General features: G+C 35.7%; 1 protein-coding gene and 1 long non-coding RNA gene across 6 annotated transcripts in view; one reads left to right on the forward strand and one right to left on the reverse strand.

Annotated features, from left to right (window-relative positions):
• The window catches only part of DNAJC5B (DnaJ heat shock protein family (Hsp40) member C5 beta), an 89,118-nt gene extending 79,825 nt beyond the window's left edge, over positions 1-9,293 (forward strand). Inside the window, exon 6 of the mRNA XM_025477858.3 lies at positions 7,955-9,293. Within this exon, the coding sequence (XP_025333643.1) occupies positions 7,955-8,049 (95 nt within the window). The 3' untranslated portion in view covers positions 8,050-9,293. The remainder of the gene's footprint in view (positions 1-7,954) is intronic.
• LOC125753980 (uncharacterized) overlaps positions 1-17,902 on the reverse strand; it is a 44,019-nt gene that overhangs the window by 22,015 nt on the left and 4,102 nt on the right. For 2 of the 5 annotated variants that reach the window (XR_007407033.1, XR_007407032.1), the window contains exon 3: positions 13,709-13,821. This is a non-coding gene — a long non-coding RNA (uncharacterized LOC125753980). Of the gene's footprint in view, positions 1-586; positions 1,001-3,479; positions 3,503-8,518; positions 9,507-13,708; positions 13,822-17,902 lie in introns of those variants that run through there. The other 3 variants (XR_007407031.1, XR_007407034.1, XR_007407035.1) reach the window with 3 other exon arrangements.

Below are 17,902 nucleotides of genomic sequence, written 5' to 3' on the forward strand. Positions count from 1 at the left end.
TTTAGACCCTATCATCCTCTGTTAGCTGAAGACCCAATGAAATCAGAATACTAGACAAGAGAACTTTGTAGACCATCTTGAGGTACTCTGCTTCATGGGACTCTGTGTCTACATGTGTGTCTATGTGTGTCTATGTGTGTGTGTGTGTGAGAGAGAGAGAGAGAGAGAGAGTAACAAGATACAGAAACAAGAGCATAAATGAGAACCAGTTGTCTCTAAACACCTTGGTAAAACAAACCAAGAATACAACAGCTAAATTCAGGGTTGGTTGGTTGGTTTTTTTTCCAAACTGAATGAAGGCAATGGAGTGAAAACTCCAGTTAAACCCTGAAGATTTTTTGTGCAATCATGATTTCCTCTTTTTTTTTTTTTTTTTTTTTTTTGGAAGGAGAGGGAAGAAGATATCTAAAGAGAAGAATATATAGTGTTGACCTTGGATCTAAAAATATGAGATTCAGTGATAGAAAAATCTATTGATTGGTTAAATGTTCTTGCTACTTACCTGGATATAACCCAAATAAATTCACAGCCATTGATTGAAGAGGCCATATGGCTTGTAATTAGACTCTTGCTCTCAGCCAAGATATTGAGACATTTATTACATTTGCTCTTTAGCATTCAACACACATTGCTGCCCAGGAAAAGGGCACAAGGAAGAGATTAAATTCACCTTCCCTCTTTTCACCAACCCCACTCAATTTCCTTCCTACCCCCTTACCCCCAACCAAAAGGAACCCATTTCTAAAAATAATTCATGGGAAAAAACTCTTAGAACCAATTAATACAAAGTCCTTTGTTTCTTCTTCATATGAATATATCAAGCAAGCAGTGAGTCAGCTCAGAATGCTACCCCAAAAGCAGCTCAAAGTGGATCCAAAGTTTCTTCAATTTTTCACTACAAAGGTTCAGTGAACAAATTTACTAGGCAGGTTTATCAAGATAATTTTTCCACAGCAAACATTTATTGAGCACTTAATATTTGTAGACACTGCAGTAGGAGCTAGAAAAAAGAAATACATGGTCCCTGTTATCTTGGATTTTACAACAAACAAAGGACATGGGGAGACATATGTCAAATAATGACACAAAGAGCTAGTTAATTTACAAATAAGCACACTAAAGAAGAAGCATGGGGGCTGTGATAATAAACACTAGAGGGCTTGATTTGTGATACAGTGTAACAAGTAACAGAAGCAAGATAATAAATAGGAACCAGTTATCTGTGAACACCCCAGCAAAGCAAACCAACAGATGAGGTAAAGACAGCTTCCCTGAGAAAGTGACATTTAAAACTGATGACATGGGTCGCCTGGGTGGCTCAGTGGTTGAGAGTCTGTCTTTGACTCATTATCCTGGGGTCCTGAGATCAAGTCCCACATCACGCTCCCCAAAGGGAGCCTGCTTCTCCCTTTGCCTATGTCTCTGCCTCTTTCTGTGTCTCTCATGAATAAATAAATAAAATCTTTTTTTTAAAAAAAGAAACCATTAAAAAAAATAAAGCTGATGACATTAAGAACGAGGAGTGGGGATCCCTGGGTGGCGCAGCGGTTTGGCGCCTGCCTTTGGCCCAGGGCGCGATCCTGGAGACCCGGGATCGAATCCCACGTCGGGCTCCCGGTGCATGGAGCCTGCTTCTCCCTCTGCCTAGGTCTCTGCCTCTCTCTCTCTCTCTCTCTGTGACTATCAGAAGTAAATAAAAATTAAAAAAAAAAAAAAAAGAACGAGGAGTTAAGGGGTAGGAGATTATGGGGATGAAGAACCCTAAAAGGGATGAATCTTGATACCAGCAAAGCCTTTGACACAATGTCTCCCTACAACCTATGGTAAGATGGCAAATGATGTTCTTCATGCCAGGCAAACCAGTTACAGTCATATTGGACTGTTATAATGAATAGTTTTATCAAGGAATTGAAAGAAGCAGAAGTCGTGCAGAGATCATACTTGCAAAGAACCTCAAAATGGGGTATGTTCAGACAAGGTCTCATACCATCGAAATGAAATGTGATAGAGGAAAAACATCTAGAATCCTGGACAGTTTGTTAAGAGCAGGAGCTCTTAACATTTACACACCTTTCATATTTACATGTTTAATCATCATGTGATATGATGTATGGTTACATTTATTAAATGTATACAAATAAATTTCATTTATTTTCCATATAGAATGAAAATTGTCACAGCACAGTGATTTCTAGTCTTGATTTTAACATACCTTGAGATTCAATAGATGTATGGAGGAGCTTCTGGACTTTCTGTTCTGGTTCACTGCTGATTTTGTTTATCTGTATGCAACCAGGCCCACTTATAAAAATTCCCAGTACTGTTTAGGCAAGTCTTCCTGCCCTGTTTTCCAGAGGAGTCTTACATATTCTTGGACTTTTGTTTTTCCATATAAATTTTAGAATAAGTTTTGACAAGTTTTAAAACAAAAGGTATTTAAATAAAACCTTTGAAATCTTACTTAGAAATGCAGTAGATCAATTCTGCAGTAGAATTCTGTAGATCAATTCCATAATATTGACATTTTAAAAAATGTGAGTCTTCTAACATGTGACATGGTATATCCCTTTATTTATTTAGGTCTTCCTTACTGGCTTTGCTAAAGATAGATCTTATATATATGTCTTTGGTTACATTTATTCCTGAATACTTTTTCCATTTTTTTTTTTTTAAATATTTTTTTCTTTATTTATTTATGATAGTCACACACACACAGAGAGAGAGAGAGAGAGAGAGAGAGGCAGAGGGAGAAGCAGGCTCCATGCACCGGGAGCCCGACGTGGGATTCGATCCCGGGTCTCCAGGATCGCGCCCTGGGCCAAAGGCAGGCGCCAAACCGCTGCGCCACCCAGGGATCCCACTTTTTCCATTTTTATACAGTTATGAATAAATAATATTAGTTTCTACTTATTTTTCAGCATACAGAAATGTACTTTTTAAAACATTGATTTTAAATTAAACTAAAGAAACTAGCTAAATTCTCTATTTCCAATTATTTATCTGTAAATTCTTCAGGGTTTCTACATAACTGCTTATATCATTTGTGAATAGTGATAGTTTTGATTCTTCCTTCCCATCCCTTGTGATTTTTTTTCCCTTTCTTGCCTTTCTGTATTTTCTGAAACTACCAGTAAAATGTTGAAGAGAAAGTACTTTCAAGATTGCATCCCAATTATAAGGCTTGCTGTAGGTTTTTGATCAGGTTAAGAAAATTGTCTTCTATTCCTTTTTTGTTAAACCTTTATCATGAGTCTGAAATTTTATCAAATATTTTTTCTTCATCAGTTGAGATGGTTTTGATTTTTCTCCTTAAATCTGTTAATGTGAGGAACTATATAAATTGTTTTTCCGGGGATCCCTGGGTGGCGCAGCGGTTTGGCGCCTGCCTTTGGCCCTGGGCGCGATCCTGGAGACCCAGGATCGAATCCCACATCGGGCTCCCGGTGCATGGAGCCTGCTTCTCCCTCTGCCTGTGTCTCTGCCTCTCTCTCTCACTGTGTGCCTATCATAAATAAAAAAATAAATAAATAAATTGTTTTTCCAATGTTAAAGTAATCTTGTATTCTTGAGATAAACCCAATGCAGTCATAATGTATTAAATATTTTTTTATTAAATGGGTTTGCAAATATTTTGTCTTAGATGTTTATATCTACGTTAATGATTGAGATTGGTCTATAATTTTCCTTTCTCGAACTTTCCTTATAGAGTTCTGTACCAAGATTATGCCTCATGAAATAAATTAGAAACCATTCCTTCTTTTTATACTTTTAAAGAGTTTGTGTATTATTGGATTTTTCTCTTTCTACAGGATTTATAGGACTTTCTGGGCTAATGTGTGATTGTGCAAATTCTGAATTACTGATTTAATGTATTTAATGTTTATAGGGCATTTAGATTTGCTATCTTTTTAAAAAATTAATTCTTCAAGATTTCCTTTTATCACCTTTTATGCATCTCTATGATCTGCATTACTGTTCCAGTTGTCATTCCTTATATTGGTTATTTCTGTTTTTTAGCCATTCTACAAGATATTGGAAAATTTAATTGGTCTTCTCAAATAAATAACTTTTGGTTTTGATTCTCTTGTATATTTGTTTCTTTTAAATTTTTATGCTTTATTATTTCTCTTAATTTATTGTTAATTTTCTGACTTCTTAATTTTTAGACTTAATTTTTTTCTTCTTTTATTTAAGGCTATAAAGTTTCCTATAAGTACCATTTTAGTGTCATACACACATTTTATATTGTTCTTAAAATCTGAGTTCTTAAATATTTTCTAATTTCCATTATAATTTTTTCTTTGATCTATAAGTTAGGCCTTTGTGTATCTTAATTTGTAAACCTGTGGGGGATTTTTCAGGTTCTTTATGTTGTTTATGTCTAACTTCACTGCACTGTGATCAGAAATTATGGGAAGCATGATAAAATAGTACAAAATATCTTGAGGCTTGCTTTACATCCTAGAAATTTATATCCTGAATTGCTTCAAAATAAAACATTCTGCACTTTTTTCGGTTCATTGTTCCATATAGGACTATTAAATAAACCAAATTTATTATATGTACTAGTTTCCTAGGGCTACTGCTAACAAAGTACCACAGCGAAGGGGGATTGAACAATAGAAATTTATTCTCTTGCAATCTGGAGGTTAGAAGTCAAAGTTTATGGTGTCACAGGGTTGACTCCCTCTGAGGCCTCTCTTGGCATGTAGATGGCCATTTTCTCCTCATGTCTTACATGGTCTTTCCTCTGTGTATCTGTATTCTAATATCCTCTTATAATGACATCAGTTATATTTAATGAATGCCTAGCCTGAGGACCTCATTTTACCTTAATTACCTCTTCAAAGACCCTCTTTCCAAATATGGTTCACATTCAAGGTACAGGATGTTAAAATTTCAAGATATGAACTAGAGAGGGGGCAGTCTGTGTGTGAGACAATTTAGTCCACAATATTGTATTTTTCAAATTTTTTATATCCTTAAAGATTTTTTTGTTTGCTTCATCAGTCAGTTACTAAAAGAAGCACTGAAATCTTCCACTGTGATGATGGATTTCTCTGTTTTTCTGTAAAATTCTATCAATTTCGCTTCATGTATTTTGAGGCTATTAGTGTATATAAGTTTAGAATTTGTATATCTCTTTGGTGAATTGAAAATTATATTATATAGTTACTCTTTAGCTCTATCAATGCTTTTTGTATTTTATTTTGTCTGTTAAAATATAGTTATATTAGCTTTCTTTTTATTAGTGTTTGTGTGGTAAAGATGTTTACATCTTTTTACTCTCAACTTTTTTTGTCCTTATTTTTTTTGATGTGTATTTTGTAAACAACATATGGTGGGGGAATGGAATTTATTCAGTTTGAGAACATTTTTTCTTTTGAATAGACTATTAAGTCCATTTATTGTATTATTATATTATTAGAAATGATGATATATTTTTATTTTTTTCTACCAACTTACTCTTTTATTCTTTTAGAGAACAGACTCAAGAAATACTGCCTAGGTTTGAATACCAGTTCTATTATTTACTAGGGCTAGATACTTATAATTAGTTATATTTAATTATCACTTTAAATTGACATATTTTTTGTTTCTTTTTCCTTTTTTTCTTTTATAATGATAGAATATTTTTCATATTTCATTTCTTTCCTTCCTCCAGTTTAGAAGGGTTCTTTTAGGTTATCCTAAACATTTATCAAGCATACTTAAGTTATCAAAGTTTAAAATTAATTATTATCTTTACCCCTTCCTGAACAATACAAGAACTTTGTAACATTTTAATTCTGGTCATTTTCTTTCTGATTATACACTATTCTTGTATTCTACTTTTGTCTTAATTTTAAGTCTCCTAAATTATTATTATTGCTGTATATAATTATTATTATTGCTGTATTGCTTATTTTTGTTTACATATCTACCATTTTCTTTACTCACCATTCCTTTTTACAGCACAAATTTTCCATCTAGTAACACTTTTTTTGTGCCTGAATTACATCTTTAAATTGAGTCTGTTGGTGGAAATTTCCACTTTTATTATCTAAATAATATTATTATATTATAATATTAAATATTATCTAAATATCTATTATTATCTAAAAATATCTATTATTTTTTATCTAATATTATTAATTATATTAGATATTTATTATCTAATAAATATCTATTATTATCTAAAAATACCTTTATACTATGTTTTCTTTTAAAGTAACAAGACAGTTTGTAAACAAACTTAGGTTGATATCTTCTTTGGCAAATAAAAATTATAATTCCATAGTTTTGGGGCTTCCATATTTGCTATTGAGAAATAAGATTGCTATTAAAACCATTGTCTTTGAGGGGCACCTGGGTGGCTCAGTCAGTTAAATGTCCAACTGTTGATTTAAGCTCAGGTTATGGTGTCAGAGTTGAAAGATAGAGCACCCCCCTCCCGGCCCCCATGAAGCTCTGTGGTGAGCTCAGCTTCAGGCTCTGTGCTGAGCATGGAGCCTGCTTACTCTTCTCTCTCTCCCTCTGCTCCTCTCCCACCCTGCCATATGTGCCTCTCTCTCTAAAACAAATTGTTTTTGGTGTTTTTCAAAGTCACTAAGATGTTTTAAATATGAGTTTTTCTTTAATTTATCCTACCTGGTTCTTTCTAGAAAATTTTTAGCCATTAAATCTTCAAATATTGCCTTTAATCTTTTCTTTTACTCTTTATGAAAGTCTTACCAGAATATGTTAGACTTTATAATTCTATTCTTCATGTCTTTTAACCTCTTTCATATTTTATTTCTGTTCCTCTGTGTTACATTCTGATTAACCTCCTCAGATCTGTCTTCCACTTCATTAATTCTCTCTTTAGCTGTTAAACCCATTCATCAGGTTTTAAAATTTTCAGATGTTTTGATCTCAAGTTCTTTTTTATTATTAGTTTCAAAACCCACTTGATCACTTAAAAAAAACATCTAATTTTTTAAAAATTCTGCATCTTAAAAGTGCAGGCTTGGAAGTCTTTCTGGGTCTGATTTGGCCTTCTATTGTTTCTATTAGCTCTCAATGTGCATTGTTTCTATATGTAATCATTCACTCTCTCCTTCTTTCTTTTTTTCTGAATTCATGTTTCTTACAAGTTTTTAGTTATTTTATGAGGATCTCTATTTATCTCCCCTCTATCTCTGTTCATTTTTATCTTGAGTTCATATATTTTAGTAATATTTTAGTGATTCTTTAAGGTCTGGGTTGAAGATGGGGCTATTCTATTCGGCTAGGTGCTTGGGAACACATTTTATACTGCACCATTTTAAATTAAACTATCAGCATGAGGTTTCTTAGAACATAAAGATACTTAAATTTGGTCTGCCAATATGTGTGCTCATTGGCTTGCTATTAAGTATTTGTAGAGGGGTTCTTTCCTCTTAACACCAAAACTCAAGACCAACAAATTTTCTTGTAGATTTAGGGGTATGGTGATTTAGAGAGTGCATAACCATTTTGGATACTAGCTTTATGTGGGGAGCTTCCTATTAGACTCTCATCTAAGCAAGCTCTGGGCTTTGACCTCTCTCCCAACCAAGGGCTGTATATGAAATTGTACGCTGAACAACTTTAGGGGCCATTTATCATACAGATATACACTAGGGTCTAAATAACATATATGGTGGACCTGTTTTCATCCCCACAAGATGGTGAAAACTAAAATTCAAGTTCACCAGGTTCAGCAACTGCCTCAAGGTGAAAGCTGGGTTCAGTGCTTTAGTTTTATAACTCTATAACTTATAAAACTTAAATAAAGATTAAAGACAGGGTTTCCCCCTTTTTGAAGTCCTTTAAAGGGCAGGCATCCTCAATATCTTATGAAATGAATTGGCTTGCCAATCATCATTTCAACAAAAATATCTACCACTTGCCCCATTAAAGGAAATGTAACATGATCAGAGGGTGTTTATTGCTTTGCTTTGTTTATTTTTAGATGTGGACTTTCCAGTTGTTCTCCAGCCTACAAATGCAAATGAGAAAACACAGCTAATCAGAGAAGGACCTCGAAGTTATTGCACAGACTCTTAATATTGAGACCATTGAGGGCCCACAATATCCCCTCTTGGTTCAGCCATGTCTCCAGGTGGTCATGGGTGGGACAGGGTAAGGGGCATGAAATGCTGTGAACTTTTCCACATTCATATTTTATTTTTTAGGTTAGGGAAAGATGATTGCTACATAATTTTCTCAGTATGCATTCTCATTCCTTGAGTAGAATTCCTAATGAAACACATTCCATTTTGATGAATAAAAGCCTGAAGAGTTGTTTTATGCTCCTCACATGAGGTAAGATGGTGGCACTGGACAGGCTTTATGAGCCTGTCCTTATGTGACCTAGATCTAATTCCTTACAGACTAAAGTAGCACTCCAAACAGAAGCCACTTCTCATCTGTTTAACTGAATGCAATATTCCTCTCTGCCACAAATATCTTTAGCAAAATATACATGGAAATTTAAGAGGAATTGTGTGTGTGTGTGTAGATTTTTCCCTGTCAATGTTTAATATGGCTACAGAAATATTTCAAGAGGCAGGAAGAAATTATTACGTAAAAAAGACAACTATCATTTAATTTTAAAGTATATTCTTTGAAAGATTAAAAATTGTCATTTACTGAAAACTGATGAGTAAAACCAGGAAGAAACAGGTTTTGTGTACTTTTAGACTGGCATAAAAACAAAAACAAAATTTCAACCTGGCTAAATGTTATAAATGATCTAGAAAATCATACTAAGCCCAAACCAGCCCCTAAAAATATGTTGATCATTTCTAAGTAAAAACAGTTTTTGTACAACTGACCTATATTAGACAGAGTGAGGAAAAGAAACATATAGGGTAAAAGGTAGAATTCTAAACTCTACAGCCTAACTTTAGATTTAAAGGCATATCATTTACCCACTTTTGGTGGGAATAATTACATTGACCAGAAAATGCTCAGCTCTATGCATGTTGAACAATTAAACTCAAAGGTCATTTCTGCATTAACTGTTTGATCCTTATATTCATTATGTGGTCAAAGCCATGTCCTAAAATCATGTTCTAAAATAGTACAGAAAGTGTTTGTTTTTTTCTTAGTTCTTTATATAATATTGTGGTTTTCAAGATCTTGTTATGTTTTTATATAATATTGCATGAAATGCCATTCTGTTTTTTGTTTCTTATTCCCACCATCACCAAACTGCAGTCAAATGAGCCTAAAATATACATTGAGTGAAAATTGGTGTTATAGCTCTGACAGTTCTGAAGTCATTAAAACTCTGCTTTAACCCTTGAGTTACTGGACTTTTTTTTAATCGACACAATCAAGTAGGAAAAGTCTTGGTTGGAAAGTTAGGAAAGCTGGTTTTAATCTAAACTCTTACTATATAGCCCTGTCACCAATTGAGATGAGAATTATATGACTAATTATTCTATGACTCCGTTTTCCTACCTGACCACCTTCCAAGTTGCTGTAAGACGAGATCAAAAGGCTGAGGTGAAAGTACTCTACAAAGTCAAGTATTTGACAAATACAAGGTAGTTTTACATGAATTTGCATATGTTCATACACACAGACAAACATAATGTGACTTCTTATGTAGATAAACTCTTACCCAACAAAACCCTTGAAGATACCTAGTACTAACAATAACCAGCAAGTGCTTGGAACTCTGTATTCAACAAACAAGTACTACTTTCCATTTGAAGGGAACATAAGATAAATAGCCCTGTCTGTGGATAATTTGAGCTACTACATTTCCTTCCTGGAGCATTCTAAGCAAAAAGGTCAGGCCTATTTTTGAATAGCAACCTAAATCACAAAGTTCCTTTTTCTCTCCCAAACCTCATTTTTCTTACATGGAATTTTTTACTTCTACCAGCTTGTCCAGAGAGCTGGTACAAGAGTAGAAAGATGAGAACAGGGGATGAATCAGAATCAGAATCAGAATCAGATGGTGGAATTAAATTCATAAAGGGGTTCTTGTTAATGTTCCCCACAAATAGCTAATTACTAGTTACAATGATATGTGGTAAATGTTAAGGACATGAATGTGTATGAATGAGGAAATGAATCTGCAGAATGCCCCTAAGCTACATAGAAACAAGGAGCAACTCTTCATCTGAGGAGAGGCCACTTAGGGATCAACAGAAGCTGCCATTCAGAGTCACCTGCTGTTATTTTGAATCTACACACATCTTAGCAGAGAAGCACCAAGAAAAACATGCCCACGATGAACCAGCACTTCAATGGCTTACTGGCTAGTCTTGGGCTTCAGGTTATCAGAGTAAGGGATTTTGTATAAGGGTTCAAAGTTCATCTATTTATTTTGAACATAATAAAAATATATATGCATTTTTCTTTACCAAAATAGACATATCTTAATTCTTTGATTTTATTTCTACATTTTAAATGTATGGATGCTAAAACATATTTGATGTTTCCTAGCCTGGAAATACACACACCTGACAGTGCACTGCCTGATATTTTGATCTACAGAGGGGGTTCCAATTGGGGCTACAAAATCTTTATGTTTGGCACAATGATGCCCCCTCCAAGATGTACTTATTCTAACTCCCAGAACCAGCAAATATGTCACCTTTTATGGAAAAAGGCATCTTGATTATCCAAGTGAGCACAATCTAATCACATGACTCCTCAGAAATGGAGAATCTTTCCCAGCTATAAGAGATGTGACTATAGAAGAATGATCAGAGATATGCTTTAAAGTTGGAGGAGGAAAGGGTCCATAAACCAGAGTATGCAGGCAAACTCTAAAAGCTGGAAAACTTAAAGAAGTGGATTCTGCTCTAGAGCCTCCCCCCAAAAAAAGAAATTCAGCCCTACCACCACCTTGATTTTTGCCCAGTGACATCCATGTCAAACTCTGACCTTCAGATTGTATGAGTTTAATAGAGTCAATGCTCCTCACTTGTTTCTTTATTAACCTCACTCCTTATTCTAGATTTCTTTTTTTAATTCCTTCATCCTGAGCATCTAGCTTCATTTTCTCCTCGGACCCTTCTGTTCCCTGTTTCTAAGTACTCCATCTCTCTGGTTCTTCTCCCTTCTTGCACTCCTACCTTTCTTCCATTTGACCCCCACTCCTCTGTTTTAATCTCCTAATCTCTCTGCTGGCAACTATCAACTCCATCTCTACATTTACTTGTTTTTTTACCTAACCTGAAGTATGTAAATCTACCCTCAACTGGTGGGGCAGGGAGAGATAGCAGATAATAGCAGTCTTGGTAACAATATTCTTAAAGGAATGTCTTCCTTCCTCCATGCCAAATTCAAGCACAAATCATCAAAATGCTAATAGGCCAAAGGGGAACAGAGTATATTTCAAATAATTCTGAGTGTATTAACAAATAGAAATAATTCATAGTGACCACATTTCATTATTGGAATGCATGGCAAGGTAATTTGAGACATTAATTTTGTTTTGTCCTTAGTAAGACTCAAAGGAATGAGGGCTCTCCTTCTGGGATTCATCTTAGAAAGGTCAATTCTTTGCTAGGATAGCCTAGGATAACCTTGGAGGTTAAAAACAAAGGTAGAGAGACACCTGAAAAACCACCACCCAGGCTTTTGTTTGCGTGCTTGGGCTAATTGAAGGGCTGTTAGAAAGATAAATGCTGAAACTTGAGGAGGAGAAGTAGGTTAAAGATGGGTTTGGGAGTTTTGAGGGGAGTTCCCAGAGTGCCCCAGACTTGTGTCTCAGAGTAGGCAGTTAGTTAAATTCTAACAGGACACCTGGAGCCCAGCAATGAGGAAGTCATGGCCAGCTATCAGGAAAGTCAGAGGCCTGTCCTGGCAGCACTCCACAAGAAGCCAGATTAAACCAGACAGGCCCAAGATGGTGGACACCATGTCAGGAAACCCCCGTCCAAATAAGGAAGAAAAGTCCAAAACTGCTTCCAAAAAATCCCTGCCCCAAGTAAGGAATATTCCACTCCCTAGTTTGCAACAGTCAATAGAAGATAGAAACCCAAACTCCAGGGTGTGCAGCTCTCTCTTTGGGTCACCTTCTCTAACATCTGGTGAATATACTTTAGCTTTAATGAACTTTCCCACTTGTGTTACTTATCCACTGCGTTGTGTCTGTCCTTGAATTCTTTCCCATGAGGAGATCAATAACCTTCAGCAATATCTTTATGATGGGCTGGGCCAAGGCCCCAGGGTCTCCCCAGTTCACTGGCAACATGCCCACAGGGGAGAGCCCCTCCAATGAGATAGCATTTCGATGCCTGAGAGACAAAATTAAGTCATAGCTTTTTAGCCATAACAAAAGATTCCTGTACACACACCTGGCCCCTCAAAGGAACCGTGCAGGGTTGGACACAGAGACCTCAGGAGTACCCAGGCTGGAGCAAGATGAGGGACTGGAAATGCACTTGGAGGAGGAAGACAGAAACTGCGAGGACCCCATACATCCCTAGGAACTGGGCTGGGGACTCTCAAAACCTGGCTGAGGTGAAATTTCTCACTATTTTGTCAAACTGCAGGCCTGAGTCAGAATTAATTTAGAACATATAATGTATTTAGACCATGAAGAGACTTTTCCAATATCTTTTCTCAGATGTCACTTCTTCATAGGCTTTCCCAAACCTAGAACTGTACCCTACCTCACGCTTCCTATCCTATACTTTTTTCCTTAGTACCTTTCACTAACATATTTTAATACTTGCTTATTGTCTGTCTCTGCTTGCCATGAAGGCAAAGATTTTGGCTGTTTTTGTGTTCTGCTGAATCCCCAGTGCTTAAGATAATGATTCATGGTACCTGATTCATGGTAGACAGCCTGGGAATATTTGTTAAATGGATAAATGTTTAACCTGTGTCATAGAATGGAGAAATTCCTAGCTGCTAGAAATGCAAAAGTTGCTAGAATCTTGTTTTCAGGGAGGCTTAGTATATTAACAAAACAATTTAATTAATATAAAATTCATGGTAGCTTGGCACCCAATCAAGTCTGACCCAATTACAGAATTATCTTTTTAAAAAATTTCAGCTCTTCCCCTCTCTTATTCCTCATTGATATGAAGGCAAACCCACCTCCAGATCACTAGTCCTCCTCCAACAAAGAAAAACCTTTATTCAAGAAACAAAGTCCTCCTCTCCAAAACCCCTCTTTTTCCAGCCAGTACTCCTCCTAAGCACCAAAGTAACATTTATCTGTATATTATTTCTGAGAAGTTCTAAACTCCAAAGGACTAGAAATTTAGATTAAATCATGTATAACCAGTTTCTGTATAATGAAGCCATTTCCAAATTGTAGAAGGCTCAAATGTGCAGTGATTTCCAGAACATCATAGGGTCAGAATTTATATCTGTATTTTGTGCACTGCTAAAAATGAAGTAGAAACTAATAAAACCCTGTTGACTGATTAATTCTTAACAACATATGCCATTTCTGGAAGAAAAAAAAAGCTTTTCTTCAAAAAGAGACCTAAACATGCTCAGTGTCAAATGAATCGGTGTGATACAACTTTCTGGAATTTTCATGCTGTTCAGGGCTATACCCAAGAAGCAAAACTAAATTCCCAGAATCAAATCAACAGTAATAGGACAGCTGTTAACACATTCTGCACATTGCTAGGGCTGCCAACTCAGCTTTCTAATAGCTGAAAATCTTATCATCATCTTCAATGTCTCAGAGCACCCCAGGCACATCCTTACTCCCAGGCCCAGGAAAAGGGGATCTTACCTGGTGAAGGTTTTATCTTTCTGAATAAGCTGCTCTGGTGCCCAAATAATCTCCACTACTGAAATGTTGTCCAGATTCATCTCTTCTCAGAGATCTATAATGCACTTTCTTTTCTGGTGAAAAATGAGGGGAAAATTTTTAGTGTAGATTTTCACTTTGGGAATGAAATTCCAACATTTTCTTAATTTAAGAATGATCTATTCAGGCAGGTATACATTAGCTATTTACTAAACTGGCATTTTTCAGGATTATTTATTATAATTGCAGAAAGCAATATTTCAAAACTAACCTAGATTTAAAAGGAACAGGTGAAAGCCATTAGGAACTGAAAAATATTAAGTTTACATATTAACTTATTAACATTAACAGTTTTATACAAAATGCCTTCATTTCAAAAGTTTTAAAAATATATTTAGCATGGAATTTATTTTTATAAGATTTTTTATTTGCTCATTTGAGGGAGAGAGAGTGCACACTTGCAAGGGGGAGGGTCAGAGGGAGGAGAAGCAGACTCCCCACTGAGTAGGGTACCCTACATGGGCCTTGTTCCCAGGATCCCCAATCATGACTTGGGCCCAAAGCAGACACTTAACTGACTGAGCCACCTAGGCACCCCTGGGATTTATTTTTTAGATTCAATATATAGTATACTTAGAAAGTAAAATTTTAGGTACCAAAACCTGAAAGATACAGGTTATTCTGAGGAAGAGGGCAAAGTTTTAACAGAAAATTAATAATGATTAATTTCCCTGCTTGTCTTCTGATTTTCTTTGTTTTCTCTTATCTCTTGTCTTAGCATATCCCATTCCCCAAACTGAAGGATTTGAAAGGAGGTGGGAAGTGATGGCTTTTAGGATCACAGGAGTATTTGTATTTGAACAAGATGATTGATTCTTTCACGAATTAAAAATAAATCTATCAAATGAACAATAATAACCAATAGTCACAGGGCTGCCCTAAGAACTTATTAGCTTTATATATTTATATATTGTTAATACACTATCTATGGGACAAGTATTATCAGTCCTCATCTCCAGACTAACAAACTAAACCACAGAAAGTTTAAGTAACTCTGCCAGGATCACCTAGCCCCTAAGAGGTAGAGCAGGCTGGTCTTCAAATGCACTATATTGCCTCTTCATGGTGATCTTTATTTCTAACTACATTTGTCCTTCCTGAAAACTAACCCTCTCCCAAATCCTTCCCAGAGTTCTCTTATTTAAAAAAAAAAAAAAATACACACTCCATTTATTATGTACCTTTCTCTTTAACTGCCCTTTTTAGCTTAAGATTCCTCTGGGGGATCCCTCCCTTTCTTAATTTTCAGTGTCTTCTTCAAAAGCAAATCCTCAAAATCCTCAAAATATGTAAGAGCAAATTCCCAAATATTTCTGTCTCTTCTTCTTCTTCCACTTCCCTCCTCCTCCTCCCAGCAGCATTTCTTTACTTGGGAAGCCTGAGTGGACTTGGTAGCTGGCTGCCACTTTCTCTTGTCTGACCAGTGAATAACTGCAATATTAATCAAGTGGGTGGAAAGTGATTCTAGAGTAGTTGATATCAGTTAGCAATCCTGACTAAAAATTCTGGTAAAGTTCCTGCCAAAATTTTCCAGGATGGTAGACAGTGAGAAGAAAACTTTTAATATGTTTTTGAATAGCAAACATATATATGGCACTTACTATGTGCCAGATAGTATTCTAAGTGCTTAATATAGATTAATTCATTTAAGCCTCACAGCAAACCTATGAATTTGGTACTATTGTTCCTCATTTCACAGATGGAAACATTGGAGCTATTAATTAGCCTACAACTTTAAAAAAAAACAAGAGAACCAGCATTTGGACTCAAGTTGTCTAGCTCTAAGGCCTGTCTGCTTAATTACTATGCCACCCTAAGGCATTTGAATACTGTAAAGTTAGATACAACTACATATTTAATATAAAAACAGTGTTTACATTTGAATTTGTCCCTCCTGCACTAAAAGTGAATACCATAAGTCTATAAATCCAAGTTGATTCATTCTATTCCATTATTCTGATTACACAAGATTGTGATGAGAACATTTGCTATTATATATAAAAATAAGGCATTTCAATTTCACTCATACAATAGATGTATAATCTTTTCATGACTTTATCTATTCATAATAAAAGTGAAATTAGGGATCCCTGGGTGGCACAGCGGTTAAGCACCTGCCTTTGGCCCAGGGCGTGATCCTGGAGACCCGGGATCGAATCCCACATCAGGCTCTTGGTGCATGGAGCCTGCTTCTCCCTCTGCCTATGTCTCTGCCTCTCTCTTTCTCTCTGTGACTATCATAAATAATAATAAAAAATAAATAAAAATAAATAAAAGTGAAATTATACTGAATCTCTCCATTGTACAAAATAAAGTACATATTGTGAAGTTTCTATTAGTAAACATATACCATTATTTATGTCAGATGTCTAAATTAGCAATCCTTTATTATTTCTTCATTGGAAATACAATTTGGCAAACAAATTTTTCCTATAGGAACTGGAACTTTATCTCCCACCATTTAAAATAAGTGTGTGTGTGTGTGTGTGTGTGTGTGTGTGTGTGTGTGTTGCAGTAATTTATTTTGTTTCTGGTAGACTATGTCAATTTGCCATTGTGAAGAGCACAGTACCCTCCACACTCTGGATTTACCTGTGCTTTATTTTTTCCTTTGGCACTCACCACTGTTGAACCTACTCTATATATCATTTATTATCAATTTGTTGTCTGTCCTTCAAAATGTATGTTCCATCAGAGTAGAAATTTGTGGCTGTTTTGCTTACTGCTGCATCCTCAGCACTAGAACATATGTACCTGGCACATAGTAGAGATTGAATAAATGTTTAGTAAAGGAATAAATATCAATCTCTGAAAAAAATCTCTGCAACATCTTTTCCCAGTCCCAGCCCCCCAAATCATACCTTTGGGAAAGATACTGTATGAACAAAGTGACAGTTCTATTCTTTCTGAGTGTGAAAGACTGCATATGAACTCGAAGTCTTATGGAGCCCTGGGAATTGGATGGATTGGTCTTGCAATCTCCCTGTAGTACAAATGGTTCCTGTTAACCTCCTTAATGGAGGTAGGGGGCTGGGGGTTAGTCTCATTAAGATCTTTTGACATAGTGATTTGTCATATAATTCAAGATTTAGTTTTGCCTGATAATGAAATTAATCCCCATTATTCACAGATTCCATACTTGCAAATTTCCCTACTTGTTAGGGAAATTTATTTCATGGTCATTCACAATAATATATATCAAATACGGTATCTAAATGCTAACACACCAAACACATACTGATCACTTAACAAAAATGTGAACAGGAACTTAAACTTTTATTTCCCCTAGGAGTGATGGTTCAGTATTCACCAAACCACTGTTTCTGGTAACTATGTAGAACCTAACTAATGCAAATAACACAAATCCACTATATCTCCCCCGGAGTTCTCCAGAATGGTTCCCTTTCTGACCTTGGAAATGTTATCTCTGGGTTTCTCACAATAAGCACATGTTCTCATTCCAGTCTTGTGGAATCTTTCTTGGAGACAGTATACATTTATAGAAAGCCATGTATGAGCAATCAGTATTTCTGAGTTCAGCCCTGCTCCCCCAATCTGGAGAATCATACTGAAGAAATTATTTAACATTTCCTGATAGAGCTTCCTGATCTATGGAATGTTTTCCTCACCTGAAAGGAAGAACTTCAAAGTTCTTTCATGTGCCTATATGTGAGGTATTTTTCAAGTTGAACAATGTTTTCTTTTTCCTTCAGATCTCAGGGTATCTTAAATAAATTTTGTGGAACACCACTGTTAACAAATCTTAGGGATTTTATCTTTGAGTTCCAGAGGTAAGAAGAGACTTCTCTTTAATAAATGGAACACTGCTACTCCCAGAATGTCCTGTCATTGTATAACCTTGCCTAACATCAGAAACTGCCTTTCAACTTCCTTCCTCCTAGGAAGCAGTCCCACAGTCCAGTCTCTCTAACTCAAGTGTCCAGTTGAGAACAGGAAGACCAACTAGTACTAAGGAGAATCCTAGCTGGTGACTCAATAGATCTGAGATCTCATATGCCATTACTCAATTCTGTCCCTGAACGTAAGTCATTTCATATCTTTGGTCATCAGTTCCTTCACTTCTAAGCAATTTTTATTAGATGACAATTATGAAAC

This window comes from Canis lupus, chromosome 29, assembly GCF_003254725.2.
Source record: "Canis lupus dingo isolate Sandy chromosome 29, ASM325472v2, whole genome shotgun sequence".
Lineage (NCBI taxonomy): Eukaryota > Metazoa > Chordata > Mammalia > Carnivora > Canidae > Canis > Canis lupus.